The sequence below is a fragment of the Talpa europaea genome (genome assembly GCF_964194135.1).
Source record: "Talpa europaea genome assembly, chromosome: 3".
In the NCBI taxonomy this organism is placed as follows: Eukaryota; Metazoa; Chordata; class Mammalia; order Eulipotyphla; family Talpidae; genus Talpa; species Talpa europaea.
Genome location: NC_140069.1, coordinates 55,704,046 through 55,728,934, shown reverse-complemented (window position 1 = coordinate 55,728,934; position 24,889 = coordinate 55,704,046). Strand labels below are relative to the sequence as shown.

The window sequence follows — 24,889 nt, the reverse complement described above, 5'->3', positions numbered from 1 at the left end:
CTTCTTCAAAGTAATAGTCAGAGGTGGAACCAAACATTGGATGTTCTTGGCTTTTTTATTGACTCAAATCCTGAGGTTATTCACGTGATCCTATAGGATTTCAAGTTTTCCTGAGAACTGTAACTGTTTTAAGTTTTGAACACAAGTCCTCAAGGAACAGTTCAGAAAGACCCAGTTAATTGCAAAACAAATAAAAAGAGAACTCCCTTTAGTGCCTGAGGGAATGACCTGAGCAGTTTCTGCGTGTGGTGCAAATGTTTAAAAAACGCAATAATCTCTCACCTTTTCTTTCTAACCTACAACTAAGGACCCAGGAGGGCAGCAGCGGGTTAGAAACGGGTTTCTATGCCAAGTCCTGGAGAGTCTCCACGGAGACAATTGACCAGGCTGTTCCCTGCTTTTCTAGCATGCTCTTGCGCTAGTTGCATATTTCTGCCAGGTGCAACTACTATGCCGTGAAATTTGACATTGCGCCCTGATGAAATGTAATCCCCTGCAGTACTGCTCCGCTCTATTCTATTAGGTAAGAAAGAGCAAGAGGGTCTCCTTGGGATTCCTGGAGAGCGCGTCCGGGACTAACTTAACTATCTTAACTACCCAGGACCAGGTCTTATCTCCAAACCCTTCTTAAACAATTTAATTCTCTCTGGGATGAAATTACACCCATCCTCATTCCGGAAACATTCTCCATTTCTAGGAAAAAAAAAAAAAAGCCATGCATCCTCTTCTTCCTCGCCTTCGCATGTCTCAGGCCTGGCGACAATTTCAAAGAGACTTCTAGCTGTGAATTTTACACCAGGTCTCTACGCCGCCACGTCCCGGCTTATTTCGCCGCTCCAGGCAGGCGCATCTCTTCGCTGCACCTCGGCTTCCCAAACCAACTCTGCCTAACTTTCGCTCCCAGACTCCAGCAGGGGCGCCCTCCGGGCATCCGGCTGCGGCAGGCAGGAGCAACCCTAGTCCCGAAACCCCAGAGCAGAGTGCCCAGCGCCGGGCGAAGCTGGCTCTCCAGTCCAGCCCCGGCGAGCCCCCTCTCTGCCCGCCTGCAGTCGGGGGTTTCCCGGAGCTCAGCCTGGCGCTCAGCCCGCCCCGGCTTCTCGCCTCCGGGCCCATCTTTCCGGACACCAAGCCGCTCAACCCCCAACCCTTTCCACCTCCGGGGCAGCTCAGCAAAACCCGGTCCCCGCCCGCTACGACCACCCTCCGGCCCCTACACCCCCCGTCCCAGCACAACCCCCAGAGAGAAAGCCCAGCCGGGCTGTCCCCAGTTACACCGGCCACCGCCGAGGGCCTCCATCCCTCCAGGCGCCCTAATTCACGCTCATTCATATTCATTCTCTTTCGCTCTCTCCTCTTCCCCTCTCCAAAGACTCCTAACGAGACAGGCTGAGCCTCCTCAGTGGCACTCCCTTTCATTCATCTCCCTCTCAAAACACGCGCACACACACACACACACACGCGCGCGCGCGCACACACACACACGCACACACACACACACCCCACTCCACTTTTCAGACGCCCACCTCCTACATACTCCCCTCCCCTAAACTGACTTCCACCCACTCACCATCTGTAGCCTCCCTTCCGCCCCCCGCCCCTCCTGCCGGGCCCCCCCCTCCCCGAGAAGCAGACCCGCACACTGGGAGGCAGGGACCCCCGCCAGACGCTCGGGTCGTGCTCGCGGTACTGACCTCGGCCCGCCCGGGAAACTAACAAAGGCTGTGCTCCAGCCCAGACCCCGAGAACTGCAGGCGGCGGCCGCAGGGCACACGAGCCTGCGCCGCGCCGGGCGAGCGCCGAGCGGGGACTGCTGGGGAGTCGGAGGCAGCGCGCGGGCGGACACACATCTCTCCCGGCCAGCACGGCTCGGACGCCGCCGGCATCATGGGCTGCTGCACCGGGCGCTGCTCGCTCATCTGCCTCTGCGCGCTGCAGCTGGTGAGTGCCCCGCGCGCCCCGGTCCCGGGACCGGCCCCCTGCCCCGGGACCGGCCTCTCGGGCTCGCTCCGGGGACCGCAGCTCAGGGCGCGGAGTGGGTGGGCGAACCCGGCGCTCCCGCCGGCCGCCCACACTCCCCGCCGCCCCTGCTCTCGCTGCCCTGGCGACGCCGGCGCTCACCCCGGCGCCCCTGCGCTGCGGGAGGCGCAGTCTCCTCTCGGCTCCGCGCGCTGGGGTTCGCCGCGCCCCCGCGGGGAGAAATCGGGGGGTCAGTGTCGGTCGCCCAGGCGCCCGGGGAGTGAGCGATTTCCCCGCCCCTGGGTTGGACAGCTGGCGTTAGCACCTTCCGCGTTTGTGCTGAAGTTTCACTGGGACTTTGGGCTCTTTCTTCTTGGGATGATTTCGAGTAACGTTGTTTAATTGGAAGGGGCTTGGGAATGCCTGCGTTTTAAGGAGAGCGAGGAGCGTGTACTCTGCGTTGCGAGTGAGCTGGCGCTTACCTTCAGCAGGTTTAAAGTGGTGGTTGAGGGGTCTTGCATCTTCAGGAAGGAGGGCTGACGGTGCTTTGAAGGAGTATTTTAGCCCTACCCCTTCCAGTGTTGCTTTAGACTGTCGCTGTGTTGCTTGTGGAGGCAGCGACAGACTGACAGCTGTCGTCAGGGAGACAGCCGAGTGCAGGGCTCTGGGTAAGGTGTCTTGCCCAGGGAGTGCAGGTAATGGTACTTTCCAGATGAGTGTGGCAACTAAAAGACCTTTCAGAGTGGAAGGAAGGCTCTTCCTAACATATGTCCTGTGGGGACCTGGTCTGGCCCTGTGGTCTATTCTGTAGTCGCTTGAGGTCAAGGCCGCAGACCCTTTGTGTCAGACTTTTGTGTGTGAAAGATTAATAGACAGCTCCCTTTCATTACACTTAAGCCACATTCTGTAGAAGCGCTGCTGCCAGGCTTTCTTCGAAATATTGCTTGTTTTCTGAAGTCACATACATTAACCAGCATATTTTGATATGCAGAGGGAAAAAGCTTTTCAGTGAACTTTACTGAGTAACGTCGACTTTGCAATCATTAACCGAGAAATAAAATAATGCTTTTTTTCTTTAATAGTTAGTCTTTGTCCCTTTGAATGTTTTAAAACTCTTCACTTTTCTCTGGCCTCAGTGTTCCACCCTCCCATAAAGCCCTCTCTTTAAATGTGCTCTTCATTGTTTACCTAAACTATGCATAATTTATGTATTTATTGATTGGAAATCATTGGCTACTTTGTTTGAATCTATGGGGCAATCCTTGCATCCTGTTAAATAGGACATATTTTATAGCGTTTTCTTGAAAATATTATAAAAAAAATTTACTTGAGCATGAATGTTTTCTTTCATTCATGATCAGGAAAGAAGGCAAAAGGATAATTCACACTTTGAATTATCACACTTTGATAATTCACACTTTTTGGTTAATAGAAATGGACTTGAATTGTAAGTTGAAAAAACTGAATACTTTTTTAAAAGCCCCTTGAATATGCAAGAATGTAGATAGGCTGACAGGATTGTGTAATCTTTAATGGCATATTTCTTTCTGTTTTACAAGGAAACGTCAGGAAAGGGTTTTTGGTGCAGGGAATTTATCAAAACAAGTGTGATTTCCTTAGTTGGTATGGTGGTATTTGAGATACTGATGTTTTTGGTGTTTTACCTCTTAGCCTGGAATGCCTGTTTCCCACATACACCTTCTCAATTGATACAAATGCAACTTGCTTTTCAAAGCTTTTCTCAAAATCCAACCTCTCCTATGAAATTTTCCCTGGTTCTCCGGATAAAATATGTCTTATTTTCCTTTAATCTCATAGCAATTTGGCTTTTCCTCTGTGAGAACACCATTCAGTCTTTTAAATTATTTTAAGTTATCTACATGTCTCTCATCACTAGACTGTAAGCAACCTGAGGGTAAGGATCAAGCGTTATTCTATGTTTACAAAACATGAAAATCCCTAGGAGAGCGCGTATTAGGAACTGAATCATATTTATTGAATTTACTATCGTAAATTCATTCCATGCAGGGTTCTTGCATAAATGTTATTTTAATTCACTCATAAATATTACCCTCTGAGGAAGGCATCCGTTTCATTAGTTTGCAGATGAAGAAGGTGATACATATAGAGTTCAACAACTTTTCCAAATCAATAGTTTTTGGATGGTGAAGACAATGGGGTGAGTGAATGATTAATAAATGTATCTCAAGCAAAATGTGTATGTGTATCTTATGTTACATTATGTCATACGTTATGAATATTATGTATAAAAGGGATATAGCACTTACTTGACTAATAATGAAATATGTAGTGCTCTTTATTGTGAATTCTATATGTCCAGTTAATTCTGGCAGAATCCTTTTGTTAAATTTGGTAAATTCTTGGCTCTGTACGTCTAACTTGAATGCTGACTAATATTTCTTTTCTCTTTGAGGACTATAGCAAAGCAAAATAAGGAAAATAGTTTTGCAACTTCACTCCATTGGATATCCATGTGGATAGATTTTTTGCTGAATTGGCTAATAGTTCTTAAATACTGGAAAATTATTTCTTCAGTTTGTGTGTGTGTGTGTGTGCTATTGACAATGTTATGGCTATAGAAGTGACATACTCTTAGGTTTCAGTGGGCTATGGTAGAATAGTATGGTTGCCTTGGTGGTGGGTGTACTATGGTAACATACATCTGAAGAGGTGTGAACCTATACCCCTAAATCATATACAGTGTTTTTATTTATTTTTTTAGATTTATTTATACAAGCACTGGGTACAGTCAGAAGTGCGGGAGGGTGAGAGAACTCACCAGAGCCAGAACGGGGAGCAGAACAGGCAGACTGATGAAGAAGTACACTGCTGAGGGGAACAGCGGGCGGCAGGAGAGGTCTGCGGGCCATGTGGGACCCTCGCCGGTGGCCAGGGATCGAACCAGCGCTGCAGCCCAGCACTCAACCGCTGCACCAACAGGGGAGGCCCCATATATAGTGTTTTAAATCATTGTTACCTCACTAAAAACAATACAATTAAAAATATCACTTTATTAAGTCTAGACAAATGCCCACACTTTGACCAATTTTAATTTCACCATAACTTGGTATTTCTATCATACAGATGAAAGACATAAACTTAGTAGCAAAAAGTAAATCATTAAAATTATTAGTAAGGGATGTTTTAAATATCTTGTACTTCTTTTTTTATATGACTTATTTAAATTTAAGTTTATTTTACTTAACTTTTAATGATGGCTGTATTTATCAAGTGGCTCACAAAGTCCTAAAATTTTAACTGAGTCACTGAGCTGCTATATGCCTGGGTTGGGATCCCAGATCTAGTGTTCTTTCCACTAAAACCAGCTGTCTTTTTGCCCCCTTTCATGGTGTTTTTCTCTTCTCCACAACTGTTGGAAGTTGAGGGTTACAAAGAGTAAATAGCTGTGGGCATCAAAATGGGAATGGCATTCACAGAACACAATTTCTAAGAGAATCTATGTGCTATTTTTTAGGAGTGACTATACCAGTCACTAAAGGATGGCCCATTAGTTCCATCTAAAAGTTGGAACTATTTGAGAGGTTTTTATTGTCTAATTCATATTTCATTCAAACCACTCTCCCAAGTAGAACATCAGATTGAAAAACACAATTGGAGAAGTACTTATCATTTTTTGGTTATTATTTTTGCATGAATTTTGGTTTGCAAAACCTCAGTCTTCTTCCAATGTCTTCATTCCACTGCTCTGGTTATCTCCTAGATGACCTTTATTTCACACTTTTCTCTCCCAAGCAACTTTGCATTTGCCCCAGATTTTACATTCGGGTTGCTAATTCTGCAAGATGATTTTAAAGAGAAAATGAAAAGCATGAGTAGTTGCCCATAGAATATTGCATACAGTAAAACTTTTTTGAAAAAATCCAGTTAATCACAGTGTATCAGATTTATCAAGTCATCCAGCAACTTTTAAATACGTATTTTGTATGGATACATTTCATTTTGTTTGTTTTAGAATAATGTGTATTTAGAATAATGTGTATTCGACTATCAGATATGTGTTATCTAGAAATTAAAAGAAGCACCTGATCACATACTATTACTAAGCTATTTATAGTCATCACATTCAAATATGTCTTAATTGCATGAGTTTAAAATTAAAAAAAATATTCCATATATCTTTTCAGAGCTATCTTACTGCCCTTAGTGAATAGTTGAATTCAGAGTGGCAGGGATTGTTCTTACATAATTGAAGACATTGTCTTGCTATCACACAGATCAGACTCTAAGATCTGTTTAACAAAATCTTGTCCCTGGATGTGGTTATTACCACACAGATGCAATTGACTAAGTTAAGGTAAGGTCATATGGGAGCAGGGGGGTTCCCTATTCTCATGTGACTTATGTTTTTATATAAGGGGGTAATTTGAACTCATACATGACATGGGGAGTGCCATGTGGAGATAAGACAGACATTGAGATGCTTCTCCAAGTCAAGGAAAGTCAAAGACTTCCAGAAAACCATCAGAATCTGAGAAACGGAGAGCCCTCTCAAGAAATCAATGCTGCCAGTGCCTTGATATTAGACTTCTAGTTTTCAGAACTGTGTGAGAATTAATTTTGTGGTATAAATCACTCAGTTAGAGGTGATTTGTGAGAGTAGTCCAAGTAAACTAATACAGGTCTTTAGTTTTTTCATTTCATAGGAAAATAATAACTTCTTTGTGTTCATTTCTTTGTGTCCTTGCCATTTTTTAAAACTGGATTTTAAGTTGAGAAAAGGCAAAGAATTTGATTGACTGACAGACTCTCCCAACAAGCACTGCCTAGGGTAAGCTCTCAGTGAATATTTGGAGAACAAGTTAATGTATAAACAGCAGCAAAACTTTATTGAGTTTTTTTTTTAATGTTCCAGGTATTGTTCTATGTAATTTATATCTGTGAAATCATGAATTTCACAATCACTCATTTTAGAGGTTCAGACATTATGACAAAGAGAATTTGTGTAATATGTCCAAGACCATAAAGACAGTAAGCGATAGAGCCAGGATTCAGATGTGAGTCTGCATTCTCTTTACTGTGTTCTGTGTGACCTGTATATGGAATAATCAGCAATATTCAACAAATATTTACAGAGTTCTGAAGCACTATATATTCAAGTGTAGATCTGCTCTGTGCACTTTATATCTGAGGGCAGAAAGATTGTCAACAAATGTGTCAATAAAGTTTATCTGATTATAAATACTATTAGGTATCTTTAAAGAAGTTAACTATATAATATACACAGAGAACTAGAAGGGACTCTTTTTTGGTGGTGTGGTCAGGAAGATGTCCCAGAAATTGGATGTTAAGTCTAAAAGATTGACCAGTGGTCAGTCATGCAGAGAGTGGAATCATTCAAGCAGAGAAAAGCAAATTTGCCAGTTTTGAAAGAGTGTGGTATAGTCCTAGTTGCGACATGAATTTGGCAGGGTGTGTTTGTGTGTGTGTGTGTGTGTGTGTGTGTGTGTGTATGAAAGAAAGAGAGAGAGAGAGAGAGAGAGGGAGAGGGAGAAACAGTGATAAACTGGCAGTAGCAGCAGAATGCATTCAAAGAGTGAATCCATTTTGTCAAAATAAGGGGGTTGCAATTGTATGGGGAATATAAAAATAAAATTTATTTAAAAAAATAAAATAAAATAAATCCCTAATAAATAAATAAATAAATAAATTAATTAATTAAAAAACAAAGAGTGAATCCACTGGAGCATTTTATTTTTAATTTTTTAATATTTTTTATTTTTAAAATTTTTAATTTCTTATGTATTTCTTACATTTTTCATTTTTTTACAATGTATGCATTTTCTTCTTGGTTATATTCCCCATACAATTGCACCCCCTTATTTTGACCCCAATCCCTCCACTCTCCCCCACCCTTGACACTGGAGCATTTTAAACAGTCCAGGTATCATCGACTTGTGTTCTAAAACACTCATTGCTGAGTAGAGAATAGACTAGAGGGAAACAAGGGAGAAAATTGGAGACAAAATGCTCTTCTGTTATTCTGAGCCAGAGATAATGCAAGTCAGACAAATGTACTGACAAAAGAGATGGGGAAAGGATGGCATTGAGGCATGATTTAAGAGTAAGAACCTTGATAAGGGCCAATGGCACAGGTGTGTGTTGGTATCTCATAGTGGTTTTGATTTGCATTTCCTTCATAATAAGTGATGTTGAACATTTTTTCATGTGCCCGTTGTCCGTTTTTTAAAATTTTTATTTATTTATTTATTTTTAAAAATATTTATTTATTTATTTATACAAGCACTGGGTACAGTCAGAAATGCGGGAGGGTGAGAGAATTCACCAGAGCCAGAGCGGAGAACAGAACAGGGAGACTGACAAAATACACTGCTGAGGGGAGCAGCGGATGGCAGGAGAGGTCTGCACGCCATGTGGGACCCTTGCTGGTTGCCGGGGATTGAACCGGCACTGCAGAGGCTGCGGGCAGCTTCTCAACCCAGTGCTCAACTGCTGCACCACCGGGGAGGCCCTGTCCATTTTTTTTTTTAAATTGGGGTCTTCGTTATCCTTTTATTGCATTGTGTGAGCCCTCTATAGATCTTTGATACTAGTTCCTAGTCATATGATGTGCAAATGTTTTCTTCCATCCAGTTAGCTACCACCTCACTCCTGTGAGAATGGTCCAAATCTAAAAAAAACACAAACAACAAATGTTGGCAAGATTGTAGAGAAAAAGGAAACCTTGTGAGAATGTAGATTGGTCCAACCCTTATGGATAATAGTATGAGTTTCCTCAAAATATTAAAAATAGATCTACCATATGATCCTGCAATTCCACTCCTAGGTATCTACAAAATCACCAATTCTAAAGAATATATGCACTCCTATGTTCTTTGCAGTACTATTTAAACAGTGTAGCATTATTTACAATCTAAATGCCCATTGGATTAAGATGTGCACATTGGATTAAGGTGTGTGCACTCACACACAATGGAACACTAGTTAGCTTTTAAAAATATGAACTCTTTCCTTTTGCAACAATGTGTTTGGTGTTGGAGGAGATCATGAAATTAGTAAGAAGGAGAAAGATAAATACTGAATGATTTCACTCATATGTGGAATATAGAGAAAACACACACACACACACACACACAAACAAACAGAAGAACTCACAAACTTAAAGCAAAATAAACCCTAGAAGCATGACAGCAGAATTGGCACTATTAGGATGATAGGATTGGGGATACAAGGACAGCGCATCTGTGGTAAGGACTATGGGTGCTTGGATGGTAGGGTGGTGTGGTGACATACATCTGAGGAGGTGTGAACTTATTCCCCTATATCATGTAGAGTGTTGTAAATCAATGTTAATTCAATAAAGAAGAAAGCAAAAAAAAAAAAAACAGAATAGACAGCTTAGGACTTCCTGAGGGTTAGCCTACCATCTTGAGTGACAGTGTAATTGTGGTGCTTTTGACTGAAAGTGGGAAAATTGGGTGTTGTGGATGTCGAGATAGAGCAGGAAGGTTTGAGGATAGGGTGATTTTGTTTTTCACCCTTTAGGATTTTGATACCTAAGGTTCAGTAGCTTGGAACTCAGAGGACTAAACTGAGCAATCAGAATTGGGGCTGAACAACATTGGTACGTGAAAAACATTGGTACTTAAAAGTCCTGATGGTCACCCTGAGAGAGTATGTAAAGATGGGACTATTACTGAAAATAGGATTCAAAGTTGTAAGGCAGAAAATTGAAAGAAAAAAAGTTCACTGACATGGAAATACTTACTTAAATGTGTGTGTGATTTTATTCTTCATATATTATCAAGTGCTATTGTTTTGTGAAAGTTGCCTCAATTTTGGTCAAACTGTTTTTATTCTGATAACATCCATGTAGAGTTTTGCCTATTCCTGCTCTCCTGTACGAGGTAATCTGTATTGTAAGATTTGGGGAAGTAAATTACTTTCTATGTCCAGAATTTCAAATACTGTTTTGTGTTTAAAAATGAACTACTTTGTCCATATTTTTTTCACCTTTCTCCTACAAATTTTACAATGTGTATTTTGGGTCTTCAGGAGAGATTTGAAGCATTATCCAGAATTTATAAAGGAAGAACTTCAAATAATTTAAGCATAAGAAATTTTGAGTTAATATTTTGAGTAAAGAATTGGCATTAGAATCAAAATATTCAGGGCCTCCCCGGTGGCGCAGCGGTTGAGCGCTGGGTTGCGAAGCTGCCCGCAGCCTCTGCGGCGCCGGTTCGATCCCCGGCTGCTCCCAGGCCACTGGAGGAGGGTCCCACATGGCGCGCAGACCTCTCCTGCCGCCCGCTGCTCCCCTCAGCAGTGTACTTCGGTCCTTCTGCCTGCTCTGCTCCCCGCTCTGGCTCTGGTGAATTCTCTCACCCTCCCGCGCTTCTGACTGTACCCAGTGCATGTATAAACAAAAAAACAAACAAGCGAACCAGCAAACAAATAAAAAAAAAAAAAAAAAGCATGCCTCTATAAAAAAAAAAAGAATCAAAATATTCAATAATATACACTTTTCATAGTTTTTTTTTTTTTGCAAGCCTTTGGATGAGTGAGTAGAAAATAAGAACAAATTTCCATATGTATATTTTGACTACTTTCTTAAGCATTTCTATCAGATGAAGTGGGTCTTGTTTAAAACAGCATTTCCAATGCCTAATAAATATTACTCATTAAAAATAAAAATAAAAATCAGAATAGGGATCCAAAATTTGAGAATTTTCAAAACAAGGGAATAAAACAGCCAAAGCAGCTACCTCTCCTTCTTCCCAAGGTCTCAATGTCCCAGTGAAACAGTAATAATAGGGCCTCCCTGGTGGCACAAGGGGTTAAGATGCAAGCCATGAAGGATATGCAACCTCTGCAGCATGGAGTTCCATCCCTGGCCAGGGAGCTATCCACATGGCACAGCAGACCTCTCCTGACTGGCCAGCTGCTCCCCTCAGCAGTCTTGTTCTGTTACCCTCTCTGTCTCTGGTGAATCCTCTCACCCCCTATTCTTTTGGCCCTCACCCCAGTTCTTGTATGCATAAATAAACAAATCTTAAAAAACAACAACAAAGAAACAGTAATAATACTGGGAAGAAAAATGGAGCAAACAAAAGATCAGGAAGACCTAAAGAGTCCAGGAAGATAAGAAGAAAGTGCATTTAACGACTTGTGTGTCTTATGCAATTCACAAAGGTGCTCAATTTGAACTTTGTTCTGCATGCCCTTAGGGTGTTATGCCATGGAGTTGGAGAATTGTGTACCTTTTTGGTATTAAGCTGCTTAATGTCATTGTGGATGTGATACAAAATAGGGGAATAAATTTTGAAAATAAAGATGTAGATTAATGTGTAAGTTAGGATTTGTGGTAATGTAGACAGGCATGAGAAGTTTAAAAAGAAAACCACAAATTATTTAATTGCTTATTGTGATTTTCCTATGTTTAACTTTTAATAATTTTTGCTTTAATTTTGAAAAAAGGAGATATATTTCAAACAATTTTGGAGATTCCTTGAATGTCCATGTTGGGGATACTCTATGGAAAATATTTGATAAGGTTAAAGGGCACCTTTCTTCTTAGGTGCATCAAAAATGCATGCTTTTAATCCCTATTAACTGGAATTAGTATTAATTAGTGTGAATCTTCCTGCATTTACAACAGAATATAAGATTCTACTGAAAGATAACACTTTATCAATGATTAATATTCAAAATGCCATTTAAATGATAATACAAGCAAATGATACAAAACACAAACTATCTAATTTCCCTTTTAATTTGATTTATTTTGTAAAGATACTAAAATAAAATGGGTGATGGGCCCTCAATGCCCTTAAATGGAACTTTCTTATCTTAGGTGTAGGTAGGTAGATTATAGGAGAACAACAGATAAGATGTGCATATTAAAAAATAGAAAGAAATGGAGTAAAAACCAATCCAGGTGAAAGCATTGAGTTTTGCTTAATGACATAGCTTAAAGAAGGTAAAACCTTTGAACTAAGATTGCTATTCTGTTGCTACTGAGCAAAATACCTCCAGTTCTTTGATTTGGAGAAACATCTGTCTGTTGGGAACGGGAGGTAAGGGTGAAAGGCAAAAAAGCAGGAGAGGTTGGGGTACTGTCAAGAACTTTCCAAAATTTAGATAATCCCTGATTGAGGGAAGCAGGGGCAAGAGAGCATAGAATTATTAATGACCTGTTACTTTTATTCTGGCTCTTTTTTCTTTTTTTTGTAGAGGATCACTTTTAAGAAAGATTTTCCTAATTAATTGTATACCTAATCATTGAGTAGCATTAAGTGTTTGAGTTTTTTTCTCCACTCCTTCCATAGGTACTTACATGAGGAATGGTTTCATATAGTTATCCACTTCCTTTAGTAATAAGAAGAATAGGATTTTAGCTCTCAGATTCTCGTAAGAGATGGGAGCTCAGTGGATGTGATGATAAGTCGTAAATATCTTTCTGACAGTTTCTCTCTATTCCAGTAATTAGAAACATGACTGTACTTTGGTATTGATTAATATGTGATATGATAAGTGCATGTGGAAGCCCCAGGCTATAGAGGTTGATTGGTTAAATTGGTTAATTAAGGTACAAAGAGGAATGCTCTGCATTCAAGTTATGTTTCCTGTACTGACAAGTAGTTATAACTAATCATAATTAAGTTAATGGGAAATATAAAATTTTAATTAGTGGTAATTCTTTATTTAATTTGTTTTTAAAATATAAATTCTTAATGAAGTAGCTTTTTCAAATTAGACTTTATGAAAGGTAACCTATCTTAGATTTGAGGGGTCTGCAACAAGTCATCTAGACCTGTTTTAGCACCACTGCAGGGTAATTCATGCATCTTCAATATCAGAGAATATTCTGTTGATTCTTAACTACCTCTGAATTTCTGCTGTTAGCAAATTCCTCATTATAGTTAAATCAGATTTCTTGTGCTTCGATTTCAATCCCATCTTCTGTACTTTTGCCTTTTATGTGGTGATGAGTAACAGATGGAGGCAGTGATGTACTGGAACTGGTTCATACCAACTGGGGAGGTGTTCACTGTTACATTTCCAGAAATCATGTTACATTTGAAATGAAATCACTGTTACATTTCCAGAAATAATTTTATTAAAAAATAATTTATATAGATTTTAAATTATATTAGAGACAAAGGCAGTAGATATCCCAACTTCATACTTCTTAATTATTTTACTGCATTGTGCTGCTATCTGTGTTCCAGGGCTTATTTTACATCTATTGTGTCTGTAAGGTAGAAATTCTCTGTAACTGTGTGTTGTTGAGCATCTCTTTCCAACTCTGCATTTAGTGACATCATATTGGTAGATAAAACCCTATCATGGTGGAAATATTTACATCATGGAAAATACAAACACCACAAATCAGACCTTCCTCTCACCCCTAGAGCCAGTTATTAAACATTTATGGATACACCACTGGGCTGGGGCTTTCATCAGAAGAAGGCCAGTTTTCTTCCTTGTACAAGTAGGAACTGATTTATAAGCCTTTAAGGTCACTAATTAATGCACAAATAGACAGCATATTTCCTAACCCAAATGTTTTATTTATTACTCTGATTGCATGTGAAATGGTTTAGACAGAATGAAGAAGTTTTTGTTTAAAAAAAAAAAAACAACACTATTGAGTCATTTGGTATAATAGCTTTCGGATATCTCTAATTATTGTCCTTGATAACTGATCTGTGACTAAATGATTCAGAACTGATAATGGATCACAGGTTTCTAGGTGATTGACTAGACAGGGGAGTCCCTTAGTATGAGGGGAAGTCATCTCTGTCTAGTGGGCGCTCATTGGTTCCCAGGAGTGAAAGAGAACTTACATCACCTCCACCTGTCCTAATTAGCGCCTTCCACAGGGATGTCAAGTAATCAATGGCAAAATGATCAAACTTCCTTTTTTACCACATTTGATTCTTTCAGGCCTGAGCTGAGCTTCGATTTTCCATTGTCCCCACATTGAAACACTAAATATTCAATCTTGAATGAAGCTGGGAGCAGGTGGCATTTGAGAATATGCTAAAAGATATTTGGCTCGTAAGATTTATTTTCTGAAATTTAAAAAATAATTTTTGGTACAGTATGGAACAAAATCCTATTGTACTTCATTATTCTTTTTTCATTCTTACAACATCGTAGTGAGGCAGATATTAATATATTTCCATTTACAGAAGAGAAAACTGGAATGTGGAAAAATTAAATAGTGCATTGAAACCATATGTACTGATATGGCTTAAGCCATCAGAAATGTAGAAGTCTGGTAACAAAATTTTGAATGTGTGACCTTTTGACTGTATTAGAAGAGAGTTGTTTCTCTGGGCTCAAGTCAAACCTAGTAGAAAAAGTAATTATTTAGGCATGCATTTTCACATTTTTCTTGAAAAAAGTGATTTTTAAAAATGTGATTCAGGTGACTTGAGTAATAAGAAGAGACACCGTCTCTCTTTGAAACTTTTTTTCTTTTTCTATTTCTGTTAGTGGAAGGTAGTATTCCTTATGATCGACATCTATATTTAGAGTCCCTCAGGAAGCACCCCAATTTATCCTGAAACTAAAGCATGAAATGCAAACTTTCTGCAGACCAAATATTCTACGATTTTTGCATGCTCTGTTTTCTTCAACACATGAACCACTTTTGACAATATTTATACTGCCCAGATATATATCATCCAGTAATACCACGGGACCTATATTCATTGACATCCTTTCTCTCCAGAAGGATTTTAAACCATGAATTCCTTTTGCTCTCTGATGGGAAATTCTTCTATGGCCTTGGAGTGCATGCTTGTCAAAAATCTGAATGTTATAGTCATACTGCTGACCTTGAGTCTAAAATGTAGGGTCAGTCAGAGAAACATTTTAGATGAGCCCTTGAACCATTAAGAAACTTGCAAAGATCCCCAATAATCTTTTCAACTAAAAGTGATCTGTGGTTGGAAATACAGAGATGGAGTTACCCTTAGGGGGATCTGTTCTTCACACATGTGGTTCTGTTAAATCATGTCACAAGTAGGAGACTTAACATTTTGTAATATTTCACAGACTACATTATCCAGAGTATCATTAATCATCTACTACTAATAGATTTGTTTGACTAGCTCTAAAGTTTCTTTGCACATACCATTTAACTTCTTCGCTATTGATAAATTTATTATAGGGCAAAGGTTTTGGAGTGTTTGATTTAAGTAGAGTCATACATACATCAGTAGGGATGAATTCTGAGAAATGTATCATCAAGTGATTGCATCATTGTACATACATCTTAGAGTATAATTACACAAACCTAGGTGGGGTAGCTTACTACACACATAGTTTCATGGCTTAGACTTTTGGGACTGTCATCTCAGAGATGGTCTGTATTTGACTGAAATGTCACTAAGCAACACACTAAGCCAAGTACTATAAATACTTGGCTTTTTTCAAAACAACATGAACTACAGAATATTGATTTTCTTAGTATATTGTCCCTTATTAATAACAAACCAGTTTGGGGCCTCCCCGGTGGCGCAGCGGTTGAGCGCTGGGTTGCGAAGCTGCCCGCAGCCTCTGCAGCGCCGGTTCGATTCCCGGCTGCTCCCCGGCCACCAGAGGAGGGTCCCACATGGTGCGCAGACCTCTCCTGCCGCCCGCTGCTCCCCTCAGCAGTGTACTTCGGTCCTTCTGCCTGCTCTGCACCCCGCCCTGGCTCTGGTGAATTCTCTCACCCTCCCGCGCTTCTGACTGTACCCAGTGCATGTATAAACGAAACAAACGAACAAACAAATAAATAAATAAAACATGCCTCTATAAAAGAAAAAAAAAAAATAACAAACCAGTTTGGTAGTTGAAAAAAGTGTATGGATTTTGATTCAAGATGGTCTCACTCATAGCAGGAATCTAGAAAACTTAAATAATGGACCAGGAAAATGAATAACTATAAGAAAGTGAAAATCAAAATCAACAAAAAACTATGAACCAGAGACACTTTTAGGGGGGCGGGGGCGGGAGGGGAGGGATTGGGGTCAGAATGGGGGGCTGCAATTGTATGGGGAATATAACAATAAAAATTTATAAAAAAAAATAAAATAAAATTTTTTTTCTAAAAAATAAAAAAAAAAAAAAGATCCTTTATTTTTGTCCTGTTATATTTAGGAAATATTTTTTATGTATAGAGGACTCTACTAAAAGCTGAAAAGATAATTGAAGTGAACTTTCAGATATCTAAACTTTAAATTTCTTATTCTTTTAGTCATTAAATTGAGTTTAACTTTGAAATGCTGATTAATATCAATTCCAACAGTGAAATGCTTAACTTGGTCTTAGAATGGTACTTAAATCTCCTTTCATAAACAGAGATCTACTTCGCTAGTCAATATGTTATTTGTGTTACATTTAATTAAAAAGCCTTTATACTGCTTTATTTGTAAAAGCCCCAAACTGGAAACAACCCAAATGTCCCTCAGTGCTGAATGGGTGAATGGAAAAACAAACTTGGGTATATCAAGACAATGAAATACTCCTGAAAGTAAAGCGAAATAACAGAAATATACACAATAACCTGATGGAACTCTAAGACATTATGCTGACTGAAAAAAGTTAGTCTTAAAAGAGCTGTTATATTGTGTAATTACATTTCTAGAACATGTTCAAAATGGCAGCTACAGTGATGGAGAACAAATCAGTGGTTGTCAGGGTTAGGATGGTGGGCCAATGTGACTGTAACAGAGCAGCAAGGGGACATTCTTTGTGGTGATGGGAGCATTTTTATCCTGTCTGTGATGATGGGCTGCAGGGCTTGTGGGAAAACAGTTTCTAAGACAGTTTTCACTGTGACCTTCCAGCACAGGTGGCCTAGTAGATCACATGTAGCTTTGAAATGTAGTCTGCATGTGCAGAAAACAGTAAATAATAAAGTAACCTTGATGTATAGTTCACGCATGTGAAACCTACTTCTGTAAAATAGGCCTAAACTTGGCCCTGTACTGTCTGTGTCTATAAATCATATATATGCTAGTAGGGCTCCTGGGGGGGCGGGGATCACTTTCTGGCCTCTCCTTACAGTCTCTCATGGGCCTCTCACAGGCCACTGCTGAGGTCCTAGGCAGGGGGGCTGCTGCTGCTGGACACTGACTATTGCCGTTGTTACCTTTGTATCTCCCGTTGCCTCATAAGAAAAACTTGTTCTTGGTCTCACATGTGTGACCTGCTTTCTCTTCTGCTACCTTTGAGAACCAGGCAAACTTGTAACTAAGGTCTGACTTAGGCACAAAGACCTGTAGGTGTGATAACATTTCACTGACATCTACAGAAAAAAATGAGTTCATGTAAGAAGTGGTGAAATCCTTATGAAGTCTTGTGCTGCATTTATAGTATTGTGCCAATGTCAATTTTCCTGGTTGTAGAATATACTATGAGTATGTAAGATGTTATTATTGGAGCTGGGTAAAGTGTTCGCATAATCTCTGTTATTTTTGCAACTTTCTAGCGTGTCTAAAACTGCCAAATAAACTTTTTAAGAAGGGTCAAAAAAGAGGACTTTCTGTAAGTAAACATTTGATTTCCATAATAACAGTATTCAGGTAGATACACTTCTTCCTAATCTACAGAGGAGGACACTGAGTATATGAGAGATTAGTTTCTCAGGGTTTCATAGTGAGCACCAAGTCAAACAAACTGGGAGTGGGAATCCAAGTCTGATATTAAAAAAAAATAATAATAATAGGGCCTCCTGGGTGGCACAGGGGTTGAGCGCTGGGTTGCGAAGCTGCCTGCAGCCTCTGCAGCGCCAGTTCGATCCCCGGCTGCTCCCCGGCCACCGGAGGAGGGTCCCACATGGCGCGCAGACCTCTCCTGGCACCCGCTGCTCCCCTCAGCAGTGTGCCTCGGTCCTTCTGCCTGTTCAACTCCTGGCTCTGGCTCTGGTGAATTCTCTCACCCTCCCGCGCTTCTGACTGTACCCAGTGCTTGTATAAATAAATAAATAAATAAATAAATAAATAAATAAATAAATAAATCTTTAAAAATAAATAAACAAATCAAAGGGGAGGCAATAAGAAATTTAGATTTAGGTCAAGCATCACCTCCAATGCATGTGCTGTCATTGACTCAAAGCAAAAGTTAAAGTTTTGGAGAACTATTCATCCCAAAGGCATCCAACTCATTCTGTTAGATGATTAGATGCTGTATAGTGCCCCTGAATTATCCTGTCTTCTCCAGTGAATACTGGAGACTGACAGAATAGGGGAAAATCACAACTCGAAGCCATGACTAGTGTTGTAAGAGCAACATTGGTGTGATTTAACTTAAGCCAAGACAAGAGCAGAAAGTCAGATGTCAATAGAAATAGGTTGTCTTAATTCAACTAAAGGTGAGTGAACAGTGTGATAAATCATGACAAATTTTATAAGCTTCATCTATAAGCCTAAGGAATAAAATGATTGCATATTTCTGGGAGTTCCTGATAAGTTCCTGGACTTCTTTTCTTTTCTTATATTCAAGTATAAGGGAAAGACTGTTTTGGGTGAGATTAAATTACATATTAACATATAAACTCCATTATGTGCAATGATAACAATTTGCCAAATACCCTGGAGATAAAAATCTGAACAATCAAACTACAGACAAATGATGAATCAGCAGTTTAATAGCTTAAAATAGTAAACATTGAAAGGCATGAGGATAAGCATGATATGTAACACTCCAGCTTTGACAGCATTGATCAGGCATCTTTAAACAAAGAAATATAATTTCATAATTGCCTTAGTATCTTGCAAAGTCTACAGTCAAACTTAAAGGACATGCTAATTTAGTTCAGAAGAAAAATTGAAGGAATTCATCTTTTTTAACCTAATAGTAGATTTTTAGAGTCATAAGGGGCTGTCTCAGAACATTGAAAGTTAAATATTCTCTTCCGTCCACCCCACGCATGATGCTTCAGTCCCTGCTTTCTTTGTCTCTGGTATCACCACCCCACTCTGGATGCACTGCCCACTCCATTTGCTGAGCAGTATTGACAAAGAATAATATGGAGGTCATCATTTTAAGTTTTTCAATTGGTCGTCTCTAAATCTTCAAATCACACACTTAAACCTGTTTTTCTCAGAAGCAGAATGAAAGACAACAGAACAGCTTAGAAGAGAAACTTGGACACTGTACAAAAGTCATCCCTATTATTCCTCACCTACTTGGTTGACAATCTTTCTCGGTGGCTCCCGAAGTTTAACAACTGCCAGCTTGTGATCCTAACCTGTATTACAGTACTGGCCCATTGATAAAACAAGACGCAACTGATGTTAACTTGTCACCATGTTCAGCTACAGCTGTTACTTGTGCTTCCTACATCAGTCTCTTCCTCCTGAGCAAAATGCACTCACTGAGATTTATATTATTACAGAGTACGCTCATCCCGTGAACCCCAGCTGCAGCTTGATCTGTTCAGCTGTCCATTGTGATGGTAAAATTACAACATAATCGCTCCCGTGAAGCTCCTCCTGTGACCCAGGTTTGCCTGTGTCACTCCATGAATTCTTTCCTCAGTTGTATTTTTGTAAGCGTGACCCTCTATGGAGACTCTCAGAGGTCACCTGGAGCAGTGTTTTATGATCTGGCCTTTTCCACCCAAATGGCTGAGAAAGGAGGCACCCGACATTTTCAACACCGACACATCCTTGACATAGGAGAAAAGTGACATTCAGAAATCCAGCTTTATGGCAGCAAATGTGGAATGAAACAGTTGCATCAAAGGTACATTACAGAAAATGAGATTGATGTTAACTTAGGTCTGTAAGTCGTCTTAACTACTTCCCGTATCATTGTTTGAAATGACTACCTGGGGCTTGAGAATAGATGCAGATTTCTTTCTACTCCCTCATTAGTTTTTCTTTCCATAGTAAAACTGTAGTGGCTACTCTGTAATTATTCTCTTCTACAAAATGGCAGGCATTTTAGAATTCTGTAAACTTTTTTTTCTGTGCTCTGAAGTTTATTGAAGATGATTTGGTGAATTATTTCAAAGAAGATTTGAAAATAGAATAGATTGGGGCTATTTTGTCCAAAAGGATATATTCAACCTGTATTAGTTAATGATCTCTGGAGAAACATTGTATATAACTATTTGATGTATATTATATATTATAATAGGATGCATCTCCTATTACATGCACATGTGTGGATGAGGAGATTTATTATAGGAACTGGTCAAAGTGAAAGTGTAGCCTGAGTTTTGCCATTGCAACCTGCCATCTGCAAGTTGGAGAATTAAGAGGGCTGATGTTTAAGAAGATCATGTCCTACTTCAAGCAAAGCCTGTTCTGCCTCCCTCTGCTTTTTTTGTCTTATTTGTGCCAATAATTGATTGGATGATGACCCCCCAGCATACTGAGGATGATCCTCTTCACTCAGATCTGATTCAAATACTAATCTCCCTTCAAAGACATCCTCACACATGCATCTAGAAATAATATTCTACCAAATGCTGGGTATCCCTTACCCTGGTATAACTGCTACATTAAATTCACCATAATACAGTAATTTCTAAAAGCAGAAAAGTAAGCCATGCAGCTTTCAGTGAATATTTACAGACATGCAATTGATACATGCCCCTTGCAAAGAAAAGCAAATATTTTCAACGTGCATTTTGTAAATTGTAAATTAGAAAAAAATGTAATTTCATTTAAATGTGATACACAACTTATTTTTTTACTCATGTTTTAGAGCAGTCTTCCTTCTCTTTTTATTCACTTGGACTCTTTATATTTATTTATTTTTTCTCATTGGAGAAATAAATCCACATTCAGGGGGAAAAAAGTGCTATTATATAATAAATTATTGACCTTTCAAAATCACTTTCCTTTACACAAGGACAACAGAAGGTAGAACACAGGCATAAGACAATAAGGGCAGAAGGAAGGACAGAGAGAGAGGAGTGAATCTCTAGAAATTCTACATTGGTGAAACTTCCTTGATTGCATTTTTTTTAGCACACTTTTCATTTATGTGTGTGCCATCAAATTTGTAATCAAATAACTTCATATGTGGAGGCATGTGGAAATTTATAACAATCTCAAACTTAATATTCCACAATACAATGTAACTAATCATTTTGATTTGAGATTGTTTCTGAAAACTGGTGGACTAAAATATGCAATGGAATTCCTGCATTTACCATCTAGCGCCACAGTGAAAATAAATAACACCTGGGGACTTATGTCTCAGGAAGTTCATGCTCTACAAAACTGATTTAAATTGAGTTTTTTATTTCAAAGGGGCTCATTCCTTTGTTGGTTAACACTCTCAGGAGTTTCCTAGATCAACTTAGAAACTGACCCCCTAACAAAGAGGGCAAGGAGAGACTGAAGAGAGGCCAACTGCACTGCTGAGTGGCTGATCTCACCCTCACAGAAGTACCTAGAAATAACGTTTGCCGATGGCGGTTTATGCAAGGGAACTTACACACAAGGCTTGCCTGAGCAGTTGGGTTGCAAGACTAGTAAGATCTCCACACCCTCTGTCAGAATCTTAAGATATAGATTAAAAAAAAATTAATTATAAAAATAGTTTACATAGAGGCCTTGTCAGGGATCATTCATGTATACAGCTTAGATACTCTCTATAATACTTAAACCTCTTGGGGCTGCGTCCTAGACGTGACTGCTAGTGCAGGGATGGTGAGTGGAATGAACATTCCAAGGACAAGAAAGAAGGGTAAAGAGCCTCTGATTGCCCAGGTCTAGCTCATGGGTCAACCAGATCCTGTCCTCGAATGAACTTTCCCACTCCCTCCTTTCTTCACTCACTCCTCTCTCTCTGTCCTTCCTTCTGCCTTTATTGTCTTATGCCTGTGTTCTACCTTCTGTTGTCCTTGTGTAAAGGAAAGTGATTTTGAAAGGTCAATGATTTATTATATAATAGCACTTATTTTCCCCTGAATGTGGATTTGTTTATTTATTTATTTATTTTAGATTTATTTATTTTTATACAAGAGCTGGTGTACAGGCCAGAGGCATGGGAGGGAAGAGGATTCACCAGAGATAGAGCGGTGGAACAGAACAGGCAGACAAATAAAATACACTGTTGAGGGGAGCAGCGGGTGTGACAGGAGAGGTCTGCCACACCATGTGGGACTCTCCCTGGCCGGCCAGGAATGGAACCAGCGCTGCAGAGGATGTGCACAGCTTCACAGTGCTGTGCTCAACCTGCTGTGCCACCGGGGAGGCCCTGGATTTATTTTTGAAGAGTTTTATTCTAGTTTGATACACTTGTACTATTTAAAATTGACTCATTCCACCAACATGATTGTTCATGAAATTTTTGGAGCCTAATTTGTGGAATCAAAATAGAAAATTGTCATTAGATAAATCTCAAGTAAATTTCAGGGGTCATTAGATATGCTCATTCATTCATTCATTCATCTGCCCATCTGTTCACTAATGCATGAATTCGTTCAGGGATGTTTACTGAGGGCTCACCATTTGCCTGGTGCAGTGCCTGACACTGGTGGGATAGGGCACACAGTCTTGCTCTCATGGTGTGTAATGTGTCATAACAAAGCATAGTTTAGTCATGGTAAAAATCTGAAGTGCGTTGTATTATATAATGAGTTAACTGTTACATGTCCAAATTTTTTTGACTGATGCTTTTTGTAGGATTGTGGTTAATATTGACATTACATAGCAGAATGTTTGACATAATTTTCTTTACTATTTTCCATACTTTATTAAGTCATGGCTGTCTATGAGCCTTGTCCTAAAGACTTTATAGTCTTGTATTGGGGAACCAGTAAATAGATAATATCAATATAATGTGCTGTTATACAGAGAGCTAAGCTTTGGAAGCCCTGGAGACCTGAGTGAGCATCTAATCTGGTCTGAGCACAGGGGACTCGGGAGGCGCCAGGAGAAAGTCATGGTAGAACAAATTTCGAATGATGGTGGCCCTGTTTCTACCAGTTGGGATAAACACTGATCGATACAAACGTGAATTAATAATTTATGAACTGATCAATATTATCATGAGTAAATAATTCATGCACAGATTATAGTAGACAAATTAGGATGTCAAACCACATGGAATACTAGCAATATCTAAAATAATGAGATATATCAATGAGAAATGTAATTTCCTGGTGACAAAACAATCCACCTCACCTTCAGTAGAGGCAATAAAAGGTGTGAACATTTAAAAATACACCGATGTGCACCTGCCACATGAGAGTTAAGATGGCCTGAGGAGTCTGAGATCCCAGAAAGTGCCTACGAGCTGGACAGAGAAGGAAACTGTAAGTCCAACGAGAGCCCTTTTCTGATCTATAGGAAAAGAAGACTAGAAGTATTTTTTTAAAAGCTGAATGGTTAAGATTCTATGCTTTATAAAGCACTAAAGTCTAAATAAGGTTTTATTTGGAACAGGGTTTCTCCTACTGAAAAGAATCTAAAATCAGTAGTTAAGAAAGTATGAAGTGGTTCTAGGTTATTAAAATCTACATTATTATTATTATTTTTAAAAGATTTATTTATTTTTATACAAGAGCTGGGATACAGGCCGGATGTGCAGGAGGGTAAGAGGATTCACCAGAGACAGTATGGGGAACAGAACAGGCAGACGACTGAAATACACTGCTGAGGGGAGCGCAGGCGGGGCAGGAGAGGTCTGCTGCACCATGTGAGATTCTTGCCGGCCGGCAGGGATTGAACTCACGCTGCAGAGGCTGTGGACAGCGTCACAGTGCGGTGCTCAACCGCCTGCGCCACCAGGGAAGCCCTAAAATCAACATTATTTTTATTAATTTTTTTCTAGGATTTTTTTAAATTACAAACTTAAGCTTTCTCTCTTTACATCCACACCCTGTGAGATGATGGTGAAACATATGCATACACAGGAAGTGGAATGACTATTTTCAGTAGACATTGGTAAACCTTCAGACATGCTCAAAGGGAAGCATAGATGAAAGAGTTAATCTTCCATAGTGTGTCTTCTAAGGGCACTTCTGAGAATTACAATACACGCCCCATTTAAGAGTTGAAGTAGACAGCATCTATTGTTGCCATTCTACAATAATTATATTTAAAGCAAACATATTTTTACTGTATTGTATTATTTTCAAAAGTATGATAACTTTGACTTCTGAGTTATAGCAAATAATAAATAGAGCTCTTGCCTTGTGTTCCACAGTGGAAATGTTGTTTTGTGTAGACATGATTCAAAATTGCAGCAATATAGCAAATTACTCTGTTCCTTTTTCCTGCACAACATTTTCCTTACATGGAAAGCTTCCTTATTTCTCTCTTTTTAAATAGATTACTAAATCAGTGAGCACTGGTGAATTTCAGTGTTTTTAGGTCAAATATTGATGATTTCTTATGTTTTCTACTAGTAGTTATTCAATTGGCAGATGACATACTACATTACCGTGAATGTCTTATATTTGAAGATGGTGGTGCCAAGGTCCCACGTTATTATCACTTTTTATTTTATTTTCTATTATTTGCACATATTCCTCCCCTACTCTAGGGATGGAAACATTCATGTCATGTCATACTCCTTTCTATATTCTTCAGTCTCTGTACCTTGATTTAAAAATAGTAGTTGCTCAAAAGATATGTTTAAGTCTGGATAAATGAGTTATATTTCCTGTATCATCGGGAGGCTTTTGATGGCAAAAAAAAAAAAAAAAAAAGTACTCAGGTAAAAAAGTTGATCAAACCAGTTCTACTCATAGGTGATCCACAGACAGGTAACGGTAGACAAGCTGTTCGTTTCTGATCTACATGGAGCTGAGTAATTGAGAATAAGCATTCAGAAACATTTGTAGTAATTTGACTTTATCATGACATTCAACTTAACCATTATCTTAGGTATTTTTTTCCTAGTTCATTTTATTTTTAATTTTAAAAATTTTTTTACATCATTGTTCATTTTTAAACAGTATTTG

General features: G+C 39.4%; 1 protein-coding gene across 1 annotated transcript in view; it reads left to right on the top strand.

The window, feature by feature from the left end:
- Window positions 1-1,884: 1,884 nt before the first annotated feature.
- NKAIN3 (sodium/potassium transporting ATPase interacting 3) overlaps window positions 1,885-24,889 on the top strand; it is a gene marked incomplete at both ends in the record, with an annotated part of 591,729 nt that continues 568,724 nt past the window's right edge. The window contains one exon of the mRNA XM_084229169.1: window positions 1,885-1,938. Within this exon, the coding sequence (XP_084085295.1) occupies window positions 1,885-1,938 (54 nt within the window). The remainder of the gene's footprint in view (window positions 1,939-24,889) is intronic.